The 17,589-nt window shown below is 40.6% G+C and overlaps 1 protein-coding gene across 2 annotated transcripts in view; it reads right to left on the reverse strand.

The window, feature by feature from the left end:
* The window catches only part of pkn3 (protein kinase N3), a 28,684-nt gene that overhangs the window by 10,410 nt on the left and 685 nt on the right, over positions 1-17,589 (reverse strand). For both annotated transcript variants that reach the window (XM_079179006.1, XM_079179005.1), the window contains exons 2-10: positions 15,909-16,185; positions 14,124-14,287; positions 12,855-12,978; positions 12,449-12,600; positions 9,941-10,160; positions 8,130-8,312; positions 6,476-6,585; positions 4,878-5,021; positions 2,579-2,654 (exon numbers count right to left, since the gene is read on the reverse strand). In XM_079179006.1, coding sequence (XP_079035132.1) covers positions 2,579-2,654; positions 4,878-5,021; positions 6,476-6,585; positions 8,130-8,312; positions 9,941-10,160; positions 12,449-12,600; positions 12,855-12,978; positions 14,124-14,287; positions 15,909-16,185 — 1,450 coding nt within the window. The remainder of the gene's footprint in view (positions 1-2,578; positions 2,655-4,877; positions 5,022-6,475; positions 6,586-8,129; positions 8,313-9,940; positions 10,161-12,448; positions 12,601-12,854; positions 12,979-14,123; positions 14,288-15,908; positions 16,186-17,589) is intronic.

Raw genomic sequence — 17,589 nt, forward strand, 5'->3', positions numbered from 1 at the left:
AAATTTGGAAGGCAGTGTGTAGAGATTAAACAGAAGAGGTCCGAGAACGGTTCCCTGGGGGATTCCGTATGTCACAGACAATCAGATTGGTAACTGCCAATGGTGACAAAGTAGCTCCGGCCTTCTAAACAAGATCTGAGGCAATTAAAAACTGCTCAGGAAAAGTCTTTCCCTATTTTCCAACATGTCTAGCGCTATTCTAAGATCTACAGTGTCAATACAACACAGAGTAAAACCAGAAGTGATACATTACCTGAATTAGTATTCAGCCCAATCATTTAACACTTTTAGAAGAGCTGTTTCAGTACTGTGGCCAGGTCGGAAGTCTGGTTGTAATTTGTCAAAGTGACCACATGAGTTCAAGATATTGCTGAGTTGATAACACTTTTCTCAATGATCTTAGCTATGAAATGAAGATCTGAGACAGGTCAATCGTTTACACATTAGTATCCAGAGGTCTGTTTTGGGGGAGGTTGTAAACTTGTCAACCAGGGCAAAAAGAGTGCGGGTGTTATACAATGGTGCAGGGATGATGTCTTTTTATAGGCCAACAGGAAGTCAGCATTGCACTGGTTACCTCGACAAAAAGCCAATAGGATTCTTCCATTGAATTACTGCAGAAAATAAGTTCTGTGGCAAACAAATGTTTCTTATACTTACAAGTTTTGTTCATCGAGATAATCTTCACAAATGAACATAAAGTAAAACGCTAACGTTATGAAGGAACTCCACCTGGGTCACATGCCTTCACGTCTCCACCACTAAGCTGAAGGAGGATAGTGTTCTAGTGAGGACGTTTAGTCGTCTCATTCAGACACTGTTCTAAGTCACCTAAAAGCTTCTAAATTCACCAGAGGGGTGTTCACTGACCTATTTTATATCAGAGAACTAAACTATAGAATCAGTTCAGCTTGTGTCACCACAGACCTAATGTCAGACAGCTCACCACAAACACATTCAAGAAACACAATGACTTAAAGACAAGGAAATTGAAATAAAGCCGGGTCATTTCTGGGTCTTAGGTTTCATTCCTGGAGCACTATATTGATGTTCCTGTTAATCATCTTAGACAAATGTGTAAACTGAGCACTGGTGCTCTCATAAATGTACCTTTTCTAAACAGAAACAGAGCTCATTTGAGGAGTCCTGAACCATAACGGAAGACCTGCTAAGGTACTGAAAAAGAACCAAATCCAAGGTGTGGCTTCGAGTGTGCCTAGGTTCTTTCACATGTCACATAAGACAAAAACTTTCAAATATTGCAAATATTTCTCAGGCATAGTTGTTCATTTGATCAACTATGTTGATGTTAATATCCCCAGTTATGATCCAAAAGTTGCAATCCATGGTAATAACTGACTCAATAAAATGTGCATCTTGGAGGTCTTTTAGTGGTTAAAAATAAACTATTGGGAGCTTTTCTCAAAGAGACAGCACCTCTGCTGCCTTCTGCTAACCATGTCTCAGAAAGAAACAGAGAATCATAATTGTAGAATGTTATGTTATTAATAAAAAATGATTTGCTGGCTAAAATTCTGATATTAAGTAGAGCTAGCTTTGCAGAGATCATAGAGGCCCTTTGGGCAGTCTGAAGCCGTCTTGGTACCGTAACAGATGAAACTAGTTTAGCTTATAAATTGAACACACTCCATTCCTTCTATTTCTAATCAACACCGGAATAAAGCACAGATGGTCCAAGCCCTTTAGAAAGTGTACCGGTGTACGAGGTGGGACCATTGCGATAGGGACTAGGACCGGGGGGGTAAATGCTGTATGCCAGGTTGGCAGAAAGCACCTGCGCGGCAGTTTAGTTTAAATAGAGACGATCTGCACTGAAAACATGTCCACGTTCTCAGAAGAGATTCAAACCGTCAATTTAGTGCACGCCATTGCATGCAAACGAGAAGCAGGTGTTGAGGCTGAGCGGCCTACTGAAACGCCCCATTATGGAGTGTAGCTGGCCCCGAGATGTAAACACTTCTATGGAAGTGTTCGAGGACGTTGGAAAAAAGACTCATTTTAACAGTTCAGACTGTTTTTTCTTAATGTAATTTGTACCAACATGTATGACAGTCGTGTCAAACTCAGGGTGGGATTTTATTTGTCAGTTGAGGAAAAAAAAAAAAAAGTAATAGTATGAGCTCTGTGGACTCCCACATTACAATCTAAGGCTTGCAATCAACAAAATGTGAAAGTCATCAATGGATATAAAAATAGGCAAAAACCACAATCTTCAAAAAGGTAAAATGATGCTCCTTGGAAACTTGGAGGTGTAAACTGATCATCCAAGTTATAATGTGTATGTCAATTTCTATCATTTATTTTTTGAATGTTTGGCTAAGAGCCATTTTATAATGATGAAATTGATTGGTTGTTTGTATGATGTCACCTTGTCTCCTGGACCACAGTCACATCTTTGTAGTTGTGTGTGACTTAATGTTCTACTCGTCATTATTGACAACAGTAAATTAAACCAAAACTGTCAGAAACAAGTCTGAGAACTAACACTGATTAATAAACAAATAAATAACATCTCAACAAAGAACTGATGCAATGCAATATGAATAAATGGTGTTACCTTTTTCTTTAGGGAAAATTCTCCTCTGCCTCTGGAGTTTGGAGCGCCGCTCAATGACAGGATTGATAAATGTCACCTGGAAATGACCAGAGGAGCTGATTATGATTCATGTATTAGACTGATGCAGCATTAGTAATTATGGCTGTCATAGGTAAAGACATCTGAACTGCTGATAATGAAAGGCAGGTCTAATATGTGGGTAGCAACCTATGGGTGGTAATATTAAAAGGGAAGGTCTATTATGTATTGCAGTTTGACATATTTTTGTTTTGAGGTTTGATATATTTAAATCCAAACATTGAGGTTTTGGAAGAAGTACGTATGTTTTAGTGTCAAAATGACATTTTCCCTTCTAAAAACGTTTCCCCACGCAACCTGACATAGGTTTCTGCGTAATGACGTCGCTACATACATCCTTAGTCAGTGTATTACCTACCTATTACCTATTACCTACAGTAACTCTGATGGCGGTCAGCACCCCCCAGTTTGAAGTAGTACCGGCAAGCTAAGCAATGTGCTGCTGAGTGGACGCCACATTGGTTTGGATCAGAAAGTCACAAAATACCACAAACAAACTCACTGATTGAGGAAGCGGTAAGACTACCAACTACCGTGGTGGCAAAGTAAAATGGAGTCCGCTGGCTTTGAAGAGAATGACATAACAGCTTACGTTCCCCGTTAGGAAAGGCTGTCTGAGGAAAATGAAAGCAGTAAAAACATTCTAAATATAGAGCTGTACACTAAAACTGCTATTGACTTCTCAGGAGGGCCCGTTTTTAGGGAAGTAAAATACGTTTTTCTGCTGCTCACGTCCACAGCCGCTTCACCTTGCTGTCAGACAACCCTTTCTAACGGGAAACCAAAGCAGTTACATCACTCTCATCAAAGCCACACGAGTCCATTGACAAAAACATTTGACCTCACAGAAGACAGGAGTACACATACAACCCCACTTCATATAATCCAAAATATTTCTTTCAGTTATTTCCAAACTTAGCACAGGTAGTGCTAATATTCACATTATTCATAATTATTGATATTATGGTAATCCACGCTTTTTTTTTTTTGCACCAACGCAGATTGAGTCAACCTTTAAGTTGTTTAGTATTTTGAGTTTGTCCAGGGACTTTTAAAGTAGTTTGATTGTAAGAGACACAGGAGGAAATAAACAGTCTACAGGCTAGAAATGAAAGCAAAAAAACACTAGTTTTTCTTTTTGCTTGTTTAGTTTGGAATTATTATCGCAGATTTTCTTTGTCAGGAATTGTAGATTTGGAAGCACTGAAGCTGCATTATGAAAATGGCAATGAAACATTTTTTAATTAAATAACAGTTCCCGTCTACAGGTGCAATCAGATCTCTACTAGCTGTGTCTACAACAACCACTGCTGTAATGTGACTGAGTGAATACAGTTCACAGCGTCATACAATTTTGTAAAAAACTAAATTGAACTCACGAGCTGTCTGCCCGTGTAGCAGCAGCTGACTGGTGGTGACGTACTCAGCAGTGTGTGTACTGTGTGTGTTGTTCCCTTAGCTGTTAGTTTAGCGGTTAGCCAAACACCATCTAACAATAGAAGTGAGCCAACTGTTTTCCTCCACTGTGTCTCTGGTCATAGAGCATCAGCAGAGAGGTACTTAGCACTCTGCTGGTAGTTCTGTTAGCTGTTAGCAAAAAAGACACGATGATCTGAACTCAAGTTACATAATTATTGTGTGATTCGGGAGCTTTTGGTTGACTGGACCATAGAGCTTCTAGCTGGTGTGCACATTAAACACAGGGATCAAAGAGCCATTGAACCAATTATTGAGTGAGGAGGAATGGATGGAAGATGTTTTTTATCAATGAGGCATCCCCTTCATAAAGAAAAAAATCCTTGAAATTTCTTCATCAGGATCTGATTTTGACTCACAAAGGCAAGTAGCCCATATCACAAAGCTCCAAAACAATATATCAGCATTGTTGCGGAAGCATTACTGGTATGGGAGCATGGTGTAACACAAAGGGATGGGAAAAGATCACACCCAGCCCTTATATAACCTCCCCTTCTCTAAACTCCTCCCCAGACAGGCAAATCACTCCACCCAAAATCTCAAGCTTGAGATGCTTAACACTGAAAGTGAGCTAACTGTTTCCCCCACTGTGTCTCTGGTCACAGAGTAGCAGATGGGGGTCAGAGATGCACTCGGCTATGTTATGGCACCTACTCGGGATAGCGATTAGTGGACAGATACAGAGGTGAACGAACGAACACACACACACACACACACACACACACACAAATTTGAAAGAAATAACCTCAATGAAGAGGTTGCCCTGAGGCTCCAGCTGGAGACACATGCCATGTCGGTGGTTATCCAGGAAATCCTCCAGCCGCAGGAACTTCACCCCACTTAACGCTCGCCAGTCTCTCCAGTACACAGCGATTTCCAGCTCCCTGGACTAGATCAACACACACAAACACATGTTACAAATATTCATGCACGCTTATAATCTAATTTCATCATTTTAGTGTTCCAAAAGATTGGATTATTACTTTTGGTGGAACAGAAGGGCTTCATCTTTTGAATTACTGAAAGATACATAACAGACAGTTGATGGGATTCAACTCACTGCCACACTTGAGAGAAACATATTTATATTGTAAGACTTCTTCAGTGACACAAACAAAAGAGAGATACTCTAAAGAACAATGACACAGGGCCGTGACATCTTGTCCCGCAGTGAGTCATAATGACCGAGAATGTCTTTGATACTCTGTCAGCCTCCTACTCCACTCACGTAATCCCACTGCTAATCCCCCGACATTTGCTCTAATCTGGTTTAACCCATACACGTCCAGCATCCCCGTTTAAGACTCCGGTGTTGATAGTGCATCGAACATTCCTCTCATTCTCTCTGTTTAACAGTGAGTCTACATTTTACACATACAGGTCAGTTTACTAATCACGGAAAGTTTTGCACAGTCCGATTTAAAGACGAGTTTGAGTTACCGTCTAAAAAAAAAGTCCCTTTCCAAAACACTAATGCTGTGTTCACAAGTTATTCACGCCGCGTTAATCGCGTCATTCGCGCCGCTGTTAACAGATGTTCATCATGAGGGAAGATCGAGAGGACATTTTGCAATAATGAGGGCCAAGAGGGCTCGCAGCACTGGTTTAACAGCGTCTACACTGTGTGGTAGTACAGGCCATCATGAAGAAGAAGACACATCTATTGTCCCACATGTGGTCAAAGCAATGGGCTGTTTCATGGTTAACTCATGTAGATGAATGAATAATATCTTGTTGCAAATAGAATACTGCTAATAATTTAGCATATACTTTGTCGTCAGCGTTGATCAGGAAAGTGAAACGAAGCATTCTGCTGCACAATATAAGTTGACGTGGGGATAGCACGGACTGTTTAGAGAAGTGTAGCAGCTCAAGCACAGAAAAACTGGAACGTGACTGCCACATATGGGTTTAATGATAATCTTTAGTAATTCTCTATCAGCTGACAGATCTCTCTCCCTCGCTTTTAAAGGATGAGCAGGGGGATCCACATATGCACGAAAGGTTCTCTACCTAAAAGTAATTATATATTGGTGTATTAGGCTAGCAGGGCAGTTAAAAAGCAAAAAGGTAGATTTTGTTTACGGAGATTAACTTTTTATTCTTAAATGTTCCCCAGGCAGCAGCATCATCACCCTCTGTGATAACATTTAATAAATACAGTAAAACACAGATTCCTTTGGAGGCACGTGTGCTGGAGAGATTGGATTTGAAATACTGCACATTAGAAATTCAGTGACTCAGTCAGTCATTAGGGTTTTGTCAGGTAGGTGGAGTAGCCATATGAACGTAGTTCTGGCTCAGTTGTAATTTGAGTTGCTTGCTAAAGTGAAAGCCACTGACCCGTTCCAGTTCAATGCTGAAGCTCTGGCCCCAGGCGTCTTTGCCCAGCTGTCGCCAGTGTGTGCGCCCCACAATCCTGTTGTCCACCTTCAGCACAGCACTTATCTCCGCTGAGACACAACACAAAGATACAAACGGATACAGGCTGTGAGGACATCATCAAGAGAGAGAAAACACAAACACAGCATGGACAATTCTGAACACAGTTCAATTATTAATGTGAGCTCATAACAATATTACAAATGGAAAATTACAAAATGTCCAATCAGTGTTGATTATAAATGTAGTCAATAATAAATTCCTCAGTGCGTTCTATATTGACTGCAGAATCTGTTGTTCCTCCTGCATCGAGCAGCGTCATCTGATCCGACAGTGACGTAGTTAGAACTGCTGCTATTTGAACTGGGATTTCTAGTCTCACGCCCTGTTCTCTTTGCTTGTATCGCCAACAGAAATATGCGTGTAGTTGATTATGGAGACCACTTTGGCCAGAAGACACAAAAAAAAAGAATTTTCACCAAGCGCTGGAGAAAGCTGCTGGTTTGATGTCCAACACGGTCAAAAAGAAGTTCTCTGTGTGACGATCATTCAGGGTGCATGAGAGCGCGCTGTATGCGTGCATGTTCTGGAACTGGACTCACTGGACAATAAAAGCCAGAGATGCTCTATAACAAAAGATGATGCAAGACAAGCAACACCCATGGTAGGAAAGGGTATATAACACACTTCCTGTCTCCTTATTGGATGCTACTGTATTAATATCTCTTTTGCTAACATTAGATATCTACACAGCCAACAGCCATGATTATCATTATGAAATGTAGTTAGCTAGATACAATGTGAATATTGAGGGTTGACGTTGGGGCCGGTCCTTTTCACATTAAAAATAGACCACAAATTTAGTATTAATGAGAAAAGTAGGTTTTACGATAAAACAAGATAAAGTAATTTGTTGTTATAAGTAGAACGCAACAATTTTGTATCTAACAAAGACGTCTTCCTCGTGTAATGAAGTGAAAAGGCTCTTGTAAAATGTTCTGGTGGCACTGGCAGCCATATACTTGCCATAGTGATGTACTCACATAGGTCCCACAGGCGCCGCCCTAAACTTGTGATGGGCGGAGCTTCGCTGAGAGAGTTCAGCTGGCACTACCTGGATACCTAAAACTACTCAACCTCTCCTTCATGTGTTTGGGGTGAAGCTGCTATATTTTAATGATGAGATGCTACAACTGAACATCAGTCAAACCTAAAACAGCAAACGACTATTTTTAGTTCTTGTTTCTGTCGTTTGCGGTTAGAAATATAAATACTGTATCATCTGGGTTCCAGTTTTCCATCAATGATATTTAACCTACATGGGTTACTGTGTTAATAACAGTAATTTAGGCTGCATTTCTAATTCTTGAGAATTTTTTCAAATTATTTTGTTAGACTTGTGGAAGACATTTCATTGTAATGCATTTGCTTAATTAATTCCTAAAAATGTACGTAAATAAAGTTTCTTATGTATTGTGTAGGTTGAAGAACCACAAGGATCCAGATTCCATCTTCAGAAACTCATCCAAACCACGAATAGGCTAACAAGCAGACACTTTAAAGGAGAGTAAAATGGCCAAACAAAAAATAGGTTTGAGTTGCAGTGTTGACTTACAGGACAGGTCATCAGCCTTGCTTGTCTTGGCACTGGCACTGCGTCCTGATAGGCCGGCTCTCACCTTCACCGACTTTCCATCGGAGAGGCTTACAGAGGTGACCGAGACGCTGGTCACAGGACTACGGCCTGGAACCGACTCTAACAGGTCTTGGCAGCCCATCAAACATACCTCCAACCGACCTATGGAAGAGACTTTCAGTTTTCAATTCAGTCTTGAGAAAACATTAGTTTAAAGTTTAATGGAAAACAATATGCTTGAGGAAGAACATTTTAATGTTCTGGATATCATAAAACGATGAGGTCAGATGGAAAGCTATTCAGTGGTGGAAGAGGTACTCCGACCTCTTATACAAGTCAAAGTACCAGCACAATAATGTATGAATACTGTGTTACAACTAACAGTACAGTATTCAACATCCTAGGTGGAGTAATGTCTACCTGAGCAGAGAATTAAGTCACTCTGTGCTTTGTTAAGCCGGCCCAGCCACACGTGCCTTTAGTGCATGCGATGTGTGCTCCACTGGTCACTCGCCGCCCCGACAGACAGCGTCGTCACGGACGTGTAGCGCCCACCCTCCGGTTCCCCCTAGGATAAACATTTTTCCAGTCTTTTTATTAATAAACAATAAAGTTCACCATGGACCCTCCTGGGGCCTGCACATACCGAGGCGGTTGCCAAGGACGCGGTTGCTTTGGAACGTAGCCTACACTAGCAGCTATCAGATTTATTTTTTCAGCACAGGCTGGCTTTATATTGATTTCATTATCTGGCTGTATCTGTCAGCTGGAGGTGTGTTGCTTGGCATGGGAGGACGTAGCTCCACTTTCTCTGGTCCCTGAGTTTGGGTTGCCATTAGCTCTGGAGAGACCCATCAGACCGGTCCTGAGCCGTGGTGTTGGAGGCAGTGGTTGGTGTATTTCTGCTTCATATCTGGGCCACATTGTTTACTTAGTTCTGCACGTTGTTCAGCAGGTTGCTTTCTGCAGATGGGTGCTGCTTAACCCACTCCTCCATAGAAGTTAACTTAATGATTCCATTTGTAGCAGGTCTGTGACTTTGTATGTGAACCTGTTCAGTGTTGGCGGAGGTGATCCTCCCATGACCCTGTTGCCAAGCAACCATGACAACTCATTAGTCAAACATTTGTTCTCTCAGACGCAGAGCGATACCGAAGGTGCAAAGGAATTAGAAGTCATAGCAGGAGTATGTGGGTATTATATCACGGCTATGAACCAATCAGATTGCTTGGTTTGAGCTACCCTACAGGTTGATTCCAGTGGTTTCCAGCCTAGAAGTCAAGCCCCTCCAAAGGGTCACAAAAGAAATTGGGAGTGATCGCGAGATGATCAATGGGAGAGGAAAGACTAAACACTAAGTTGTAATACACAAATCTGTTTTCAGCATTTAGTTTAGAGAAGAAATGTCTCTGTGGTGGAACAGCAGGAACATCTGAAACAGGAGAAGGGGTCAACTACAGACAGTCCTTTTGTTCAGGGCCACAAGACAAAGCGGTTGGGAACCACTGGTTTTTATCTTTAATAATGATTAAAGGAACAATTTCATAAGCTACTCATTTGTTTTATGTAGAATCCCAATCTGAAAAATTACTGAAGTTGTTGAATAAATGTATTTGCATAAAAATGACAATGTTTCTCTCTGAAATGTATTGATATAGAAGAAAAAAGTCATATCAAATGATACTTAAGTACAGTATTTGAGTACTTGAGTAAATTCACTTTGTTACTTTCCACCACTGAAGTTATTTAATAAAGAAATGAAATACATATTGGAATATATTAATAGCAACCTGTTAGACTGGCTGGTTTGAAGAAAGAGGACGAGGAGGAATAGGACGGAGTGTTGGATTGCTTCTTTGTTATGCCACAGGAAGGCGGGGTTCCCAACAATAGTTCCTCCTTGATGGCAGCATGTTTGGGATGGTTCCGAGGCAGCTCACTCAAACGTCTCTCCAGGGAGAGACGTAACAAATCCACCTTCTGAGAAGACTCTTCCATGCGGGTCTGGGCCTGAGGGACACACAAACACTCCTTCAGAGGACAGCCTGGCTCAATCTTTGTTCTTTTGAGGGGCAGTTTATGACATGAAACAAAGGTCAGCAGCCAGAGTCTAATCAGACTCAAAGTTATACAGTTAAAATAAATAATATGATGCATGTGATCTCTGCTGGCATGCTGGTGAAGAGGTGGGTTCTTTGATTCATTCACTGTGGCAGAGGATAAAGAGGTGTTCATGATATAACCCTCTCACCATTTCCTGTTTGCTTTACGGCGGCATTGTTTATTGTCCCTTTACAGAACTTCCAAACCCCTACACGCATTCATACGCACATCTATGAACATTAAAACAAGGAATAATATCAACACTAATGTAAAACCTGGTAGTAAAATGAATTCATAAAGAAGTAAAATAAAGTGGGAGGGGATATTCAAATAAAATAAATGAAACACCACTACGAGAAAAAGGACACAACTTTTGGGCAAATGTACCATCTCAAATCCAAAATGAAGTCAGATAATAAACAACCTATATGAGGTCCAATATGATCAGAATCCTAACACATGAATTCACTGTCCAATGATGATGTTAACCAGAGAATAGAGCAGAAACAAGTGGTTTAATAAACACAGAGAAAGTCCACACACACATTTATCTTATTAGAACATGAGGAAAATATAATGTCATTGTTTTTTGGTGACATCACGTCACACCTGAATGGACTGAATTTAAAGCTGCAGGACAATTCAGTGAAATGTAATTTATTTTACATAAAATTAGAGAAGAACATTTATTTATTATTAGATTATGTATTATTTATAATTCATCCAGTTCAATTTGAAATCTGACAATAAATATTGTTGAGCTATTGTTCTTTTGAACTTTCTTTATTTGATCTGACAGTCAGTTGTTGACTACATACAGACGTTAATACAACTGTTGGCTAATTCAATATACATATGGGACTAAATCAAGTTAGACATTATTGTGATGTTCTGGAGCTTTGCATGAAATACCTTATCCATTAAAATATATAAATAAAACTATGAATTCCTTTTTCAAACCAATCATTAAATATTGTGTTGTTAAATGAGGGCACAGAGTGATTTTCAATGAGAGGACTTTGGAGAGAACCAGCCTGCCACCATAATATTTACGGACCTGCGACCAAATCTTGAGTGAATGAGAAGTACTGGATTGTCTACAGAGGCATAGGGGCAGCAACAAGCCCTTCTATGTTCAGCCATAGAGGAGATTGTCTTGTAGCCAGTAGGTCACCATTCTTATATCACATGCCCGATGATAAAGCTCAACATTTGGAAACCCCATCCTCCCTGCTGATTTGGGTCTTTGTAAGAATGACTTCCTTATTTCTTTTTGTCCCAAATTAACTCAGATCATTTTAGCTATGCTGCAAAACAATGTTTTGATGTTTATTGGAATACATTGCTATACAAATAGAAACTTCAAGAGGATTGTTATTATTTTCAATAGAAAACTGTTACTTGAACCTTCAAATCTTCTTGGTATGGAACGAATACCAGACACCAGATGATCAGAGATACTGACTAAGGGATTATTTGGGATCAAGCGAGGAGCTGTGCTAGCCCTGTATAGTATAGGTCAGATAGACCAACACAGACAATTAACTCAATAATATCATTTATTATGTGCTACTGGTATTGTTATGCGTTGTTGGTGGTTTATCAGTGTATTGTGTTGTATGATCTTTTTTCTACTGTAATAGAAATATATCCTGTATAGATGCAAAACTGTAAATACGCATCTCTTTGAAGGTTCTTCCACGGTTTCTTCAGAAAATCTGGCTGATGTCCATTTATGGAAACATGCCTCCAGACTAGCTTTCAGGATTAGCTTCACCTCAGACTGAACCAGTGTTACAATCAGCTCCTCTTCACTGCAGCACTGTGAACACGAGTCCGTTTACAGCTCATGTCACATTTTGACATTGGCTGCACTTGCCTGTGTACTAAATGTGAGTTCATATCTAAAATATCAGCAGATGTACTTTAAAATGCACTGCAGGTACCTGTGGCAAATAAAACAGCTAATTAACTTTGACCCATGGCTGTAGCCTCATAGAAAGCAGCATGTTCACTACTTGTTCACCCAGAAACCCGTCTATTAAACCTCTAACACGACTTCACTTATACAGTCTTTGACTTTGTTTAGGTTTAGTTTTGTGCCTGCTGTATTGTGGTTAGTTTTGGTTCTGATTTCTATTAAATCACTACATAGTATCGTTCCCAAAAATGGAACAGAACACCCTAAAACCCACCTCTGCTAGTACGCGGCGGTCCTGGATCTTGCGCCCACTCAGCTGCTTCACCACATTTTTGGCTCCTTCTGCTACGGCCGATTCAATCTTCATGTGGTGCATGAGGTCAGCTATCCGCAGCTCCAGAGCACTGATCATCTCCACAGGATGACCTGAGGGCATCAGCAGCCGATGTGAGAACAGATACCTTTGTCTCGGAGCTATTAAACATTATAGACGCAAGGGACCATTTGATGGTTTCATTGTTTGTTCCCCCATTTACTCCAATAGATAATACGGGATAGATAATACCGGGATTCAATGAAAAGCTCCTGATGAGTCTGAGTTACCGGGGTCACAGTTAACTTGTTGAGTCGTGGGTGTTTTATACTGCGTGTAGGTGGAGATTATAAAGTAGAAGATTTACCATGCGAGCAGTCCTGCTCCCCATCTCTGGCTTGACTGACTTTGATGATCTGCATGCGCAGGAGCTCAATCTTAGTGCGACTGTCCTGTAACATCTGCTGGGCTTTAGTCAGCATCTTCCTGTCCTGGAAAATAAAAACGGGAGCTTAATGCATGTTGTCCAATACAAATACATCATAATGTGATGAGAGCAAGACTTGGTGGAAACAAAGTATTATGTGGTTGGACTGTGTATCCTCAATGTGATCAATTGTGGCCAAATCAGCGGTGTCTATGACGTCTGCATATTAAATGTTCATTTCCTGTAGTCCCAGTAACATATCCTTGAAGTGTACTGAAGTAGCATATCATTTGAAGTACAGCTCAGCCAAGACCAGATCCATCTAGACTTCCTGTGTTTGAACGTTTTTGGAAGCTTGTCTCATCTTTCTCTCTTTCCTCTACTTCAGATGTTACTTCAGATGTTACTTCAGATGTTACTTCAGATGTTACTTCAGATGTTACTTCAGATGTTACTTCAGATGTTACTTCAGATGTTACTTCAGATGGACAATTGCTGAAGTCGCCAGTAACACTGGTGAGAGATGCTGTTATTTTCAATGCATTTGCATGATGTAACAGCAACAGAACCAGTGCACAGTGTATTGTCTTTCTGGTTCTCTGTAAGGAGGACAGTTTTGTATTTGGCACTAATAAACTTCATTCCTTTACAAACCTGCACTATTTACAGCTTCTCTGTGGTACAATAAAGAAATCCTCAGTCCTTCCCTGCATTGTTCATGGTTGAATACAAACACACAGACCTAAAGAACATGCTTTCATGATATAGAACTAATGGTTTAAAATGATATAAAACTCAGTCTTTGTTGACGTTATGTCATTACTTTTGCATGCCCTCATAACACATTGATCTCTGGATTCCCTTACATTTGTTCACAATACTACCCTATTTTATAAGAGTTTAGCGGAACATATTTACAACATTTAAAACACATTGAAAAGAAGAAATAAATAGCAAGTAACCCAGGATGGAATGAAACCACCATGCTCTACCCAGAGGAACAGCCCTGTCCTCTTGTTTCCCTCCCGTTTGATCCTCTGTCCTGTCTCACACATCACAGATGCTTCTGCTGCTGTCAGCCATGCACCACATGAGTCAGTCACCTCCCTGCTACAGACAGACCATGTAAGAACACCATCTCCATCAGCAAACTGACCAACTGTGTGTGTGTGTTTGTGTGTGTTTAATGTGGGCCATATTGCACTGCACCTTGACTGAGCTGTAAGTCTGGATCATGTTCTCAGCGCCCTGTTTGACTTTGGTCTCCATGGTGAGCTGTTTCTTCAGGGTTCTGACCCGACTGGCCACTGGTGAGGTGACCTCTTCCCACGGACACGACTCTGCTGATAGGTTGCTCTCCTCCTCCAAGCAGCCTGCATAAAAATAAGCACGGTGGGTCAGGCTTTAGAAGTCTAGGGAAACTATTCTCTTTCATTGGTGCCGATTCATTATTCAGAGGGCATCCTGCTGTGATTGTCTCTTCTGGAGAGAGACAATCATTTGACTTAACATTGAACACAGAAGACAAAACTTTGCCAGAGTTGGATATAAAAGAAAAAAAAGAAAGTCCACTGTTGATGCAACGTGGAATAATCTGTCACTTACATGAAACATAAAATAATATTATTCAAATTAGCACCAGGTGCACAATGAGTTTGCTTGGCTGCATTATTTTGATGTAGCTGGGTATTTACAAAGACCACATATGCAAATGAGTCCAGCTGCTGATTTGCATAAAGTGCAGCTCAATAAGACCAGATGCCTGTTTTGACACATTACATACATCTGGAAGCAATGGAGTGCAAAAGAAAGTCTTCTCTGCTGCCGAGTTTGGACTATTGGTTCAAGTGTTTCAGAGAGAAAGGCTGCATATTAAGTCAATGGCCTGGTGTCATCAGCTCAACGCAATTGACTTATGAAAAATATATGTGCAAGATTTTTTGTAAAACATTTAAATGTATACACTTTTGATGTGCTGAACAAAGAGTTTTATTTTGCTGGATTATTCCTTGCTGCTGTCACTGAAGTACTTTCATCTATCAGAAGTCTGTCTCACTGTTCCTCTGCTGCTGTGATCAGTCAATGGTGTTAAATCCAGTGCAGCATTTCCATTCCCTCCTCCCTTAATAGCAATAAATAAAGATTTAATTTATGCCTGAAAGTCTTTGGTAAATGTCCACCTAAAAGTCTAAAGCCTGGTAATAAACATGCAGCCCAAATTGGCTTCCATCCACGGTCGTCTACAAAACAGCTCCTGCAGTGTCCAACCCAGAGAGGGTTCATCCTCTGGGGAGTTCAGCCTTCATAAACTTAAATATCCACCTCAAAATGAATAGACATCTGCCCATTTGGTTTCAAAATACCACATCGGCCTACAGCAGTTACTAGAAGCAGAGGTTTGGTGATTTAATAGTGAGTGTAGTTGAATAGTTTGTTTAGGTAAAGCTTATGGAATGAAACATGTAGGGTAGATGCCTTAAAGCTCATCTAATCCATCTTAAACAAATCAGCAATATTGTCAGAAACTCTTTGAACCTTTGTTTATTGTTCATCGTTTCTTTTCATGTAACTTAGATGGCTCTTCTTATTGCTTACAATAACAAGAGCATGACTAGAATTAGTGCTATTATTTCTTATTTTTCTGATTATTTCTTTGAATACTTTTATAAGACAAAAAACAATAAATTGGAGAGAAACCTGGTTTATAAACAGCAGAGACATAATAATCAAGGAATTTGTGTTAAATAAGGGGTTTTGATCTTTTGGTTGAAAGTGACTCAGATGATCTACGGTCACTTCTTTTAGAAGAACATCAGAGGAGTCTAGGCATAGTCATAATTGAATTGGTCAAGAGGAGATTTAGACCGGATGGCGGCACTAGTCGTCAAGTCTGGAGTTCACCAAAGTGTTGGACAAAAGGACCGAGTGAAGGGATGATAAGTACAAGTTGCCGTTTATCAAAATGCATTCCAGCAAATGACGTCTTTTAGTTACCCGTGGTGCAGTCCTTCTCGGTGGCCATAGACCTGGCATTAAGCTCCTGCAGTTCCCAGTGCAACTTCTCCAGCTTGCGGCTCGAGGCTTTGAGCTGGCCCTCCACGTCGGCAGCGTTTTTGCGATTGGTGACGGCCCGCCGGAGTCTCTCAGCAGCCTCCTTGATCTTCAACTCACGCTGGATCTTCTGCCTGAGCAGAGTACGGGCATCTTCCAAACGCTGCTGAAACTCTGGGTCCAGAATATCCCCCTCATCCAGACCCTGCAGGCTGCCGCTCTGAAGGACACACCACAGCTGCTTCAATACCTGATCACTGCGGTTCATATTTATACCTCGTTATGATCACATATTATATTACATATTATGAAGAAATGTGGCCAGCTGTCTATATTGTTTCTAAAAAAACATGCTACCATCACTTATAATAGGGTCCAGCTGTATCACACATGTCTCTCTGGTTGTTTTATGGAACACGCTTCTTAAACAAGATTTATGAATACATATGGATTTCAGGAGCTGAAATTCAAGTAGTTTGCAATAAATGTACCTTCAAGCTAGACTCCATGCTTTTCACAAAATGTGAAATAAAGAGAGAACATTTAAACGTAGGCAGCTACAACATTACAAAGGCCAGCACCAAGACAGTTTAGCTCTACTAGATGAACTGAAGCCAGCAGCTAAGAGAACACTTGTATCAAAGGAAAGGAACACGTTGAAGAAGGGGAAACAACTGGTGAGGAAGTGAAGTATTTCAGGAAGAGCAGTAAAGCCATCACCAACATGATGCCTCCCCTTGTGGGTACACGTCTGCTTAGCGTTCTACTCCAGTGGCAGCCGGCCTTCTCCCAGCGTCAGGACAGCAGGTGCTGTGTCAAGACTGGGACTGAAACTTATTCTTGTTTTCATTAACAATTACCTACGTACGTCTGTTTTTCATAAGTCATTTAGCCTTAAATGAACAATCTGAGATTCGGAGAGTCCAAAGGGACATCTTGAGTTCAGTTTTACTGAACCGAAGGATGACATGCTGGAGCCCTGCTGCACAGAGCAACGCGTGCTCCTTTATTCAAAGTGTATTCATATTGAACGTGTTGTGTGTCCAAATGGCACCATATTTGATACTTGGGGTGGCCAGCTATACACTCACCAAAGGTGATCTGATGAATGGTTGTTGAGATATTCAAGGGACATGTTTTTTGTCTTATAAAAGTATTCAAAGAAATAATCAGAAAAGTAAGAAATAATAGCACTAATTGTAGTCCTGCTCTTGTTATTGTAAGCAATAAGAAGAGCCATCTAAGTTACATGAAAAGCACCTACCCTACATGTTTCATTCCAAACGATGAACAATAAACAAAGGTTCAAAGAGTTTATGACAATATTGCTGATTTGTTTAAGATGGATTAGATGAGCTTTAAGGCATCTACCCTACATGTTTCATTCCATAAGCTTTAACTAAACAAACTATTCAACTACACTCCCTATTAAATCACCAAACCTCTGCTTGTAGTAGCTGCTGTAGGCGAGCTAAGCCCTGAGGTAGGCTGGGGATTTCCGGTATCCATCTATTCCCACTCTCTCCTGTAGGACACACCTGCTGTAAGTCTGTTGCTATGAAACACATTCAACATCATAGTGCCCAATCGATGGCACGTAGTCCTACATGTATTCATATGAAAT

This window comes from Pholis gunnellus (genome assembly GCF_910591455.1).
Source record: "Pholis gunnellus genome assembly, chromosome: 18".
Lineage (NCBI taxonomy): Eukaryota > Metazoa > Chordata > Actinopteri > Perciformes > Pholidae > Pholis > Pholis gunnellus.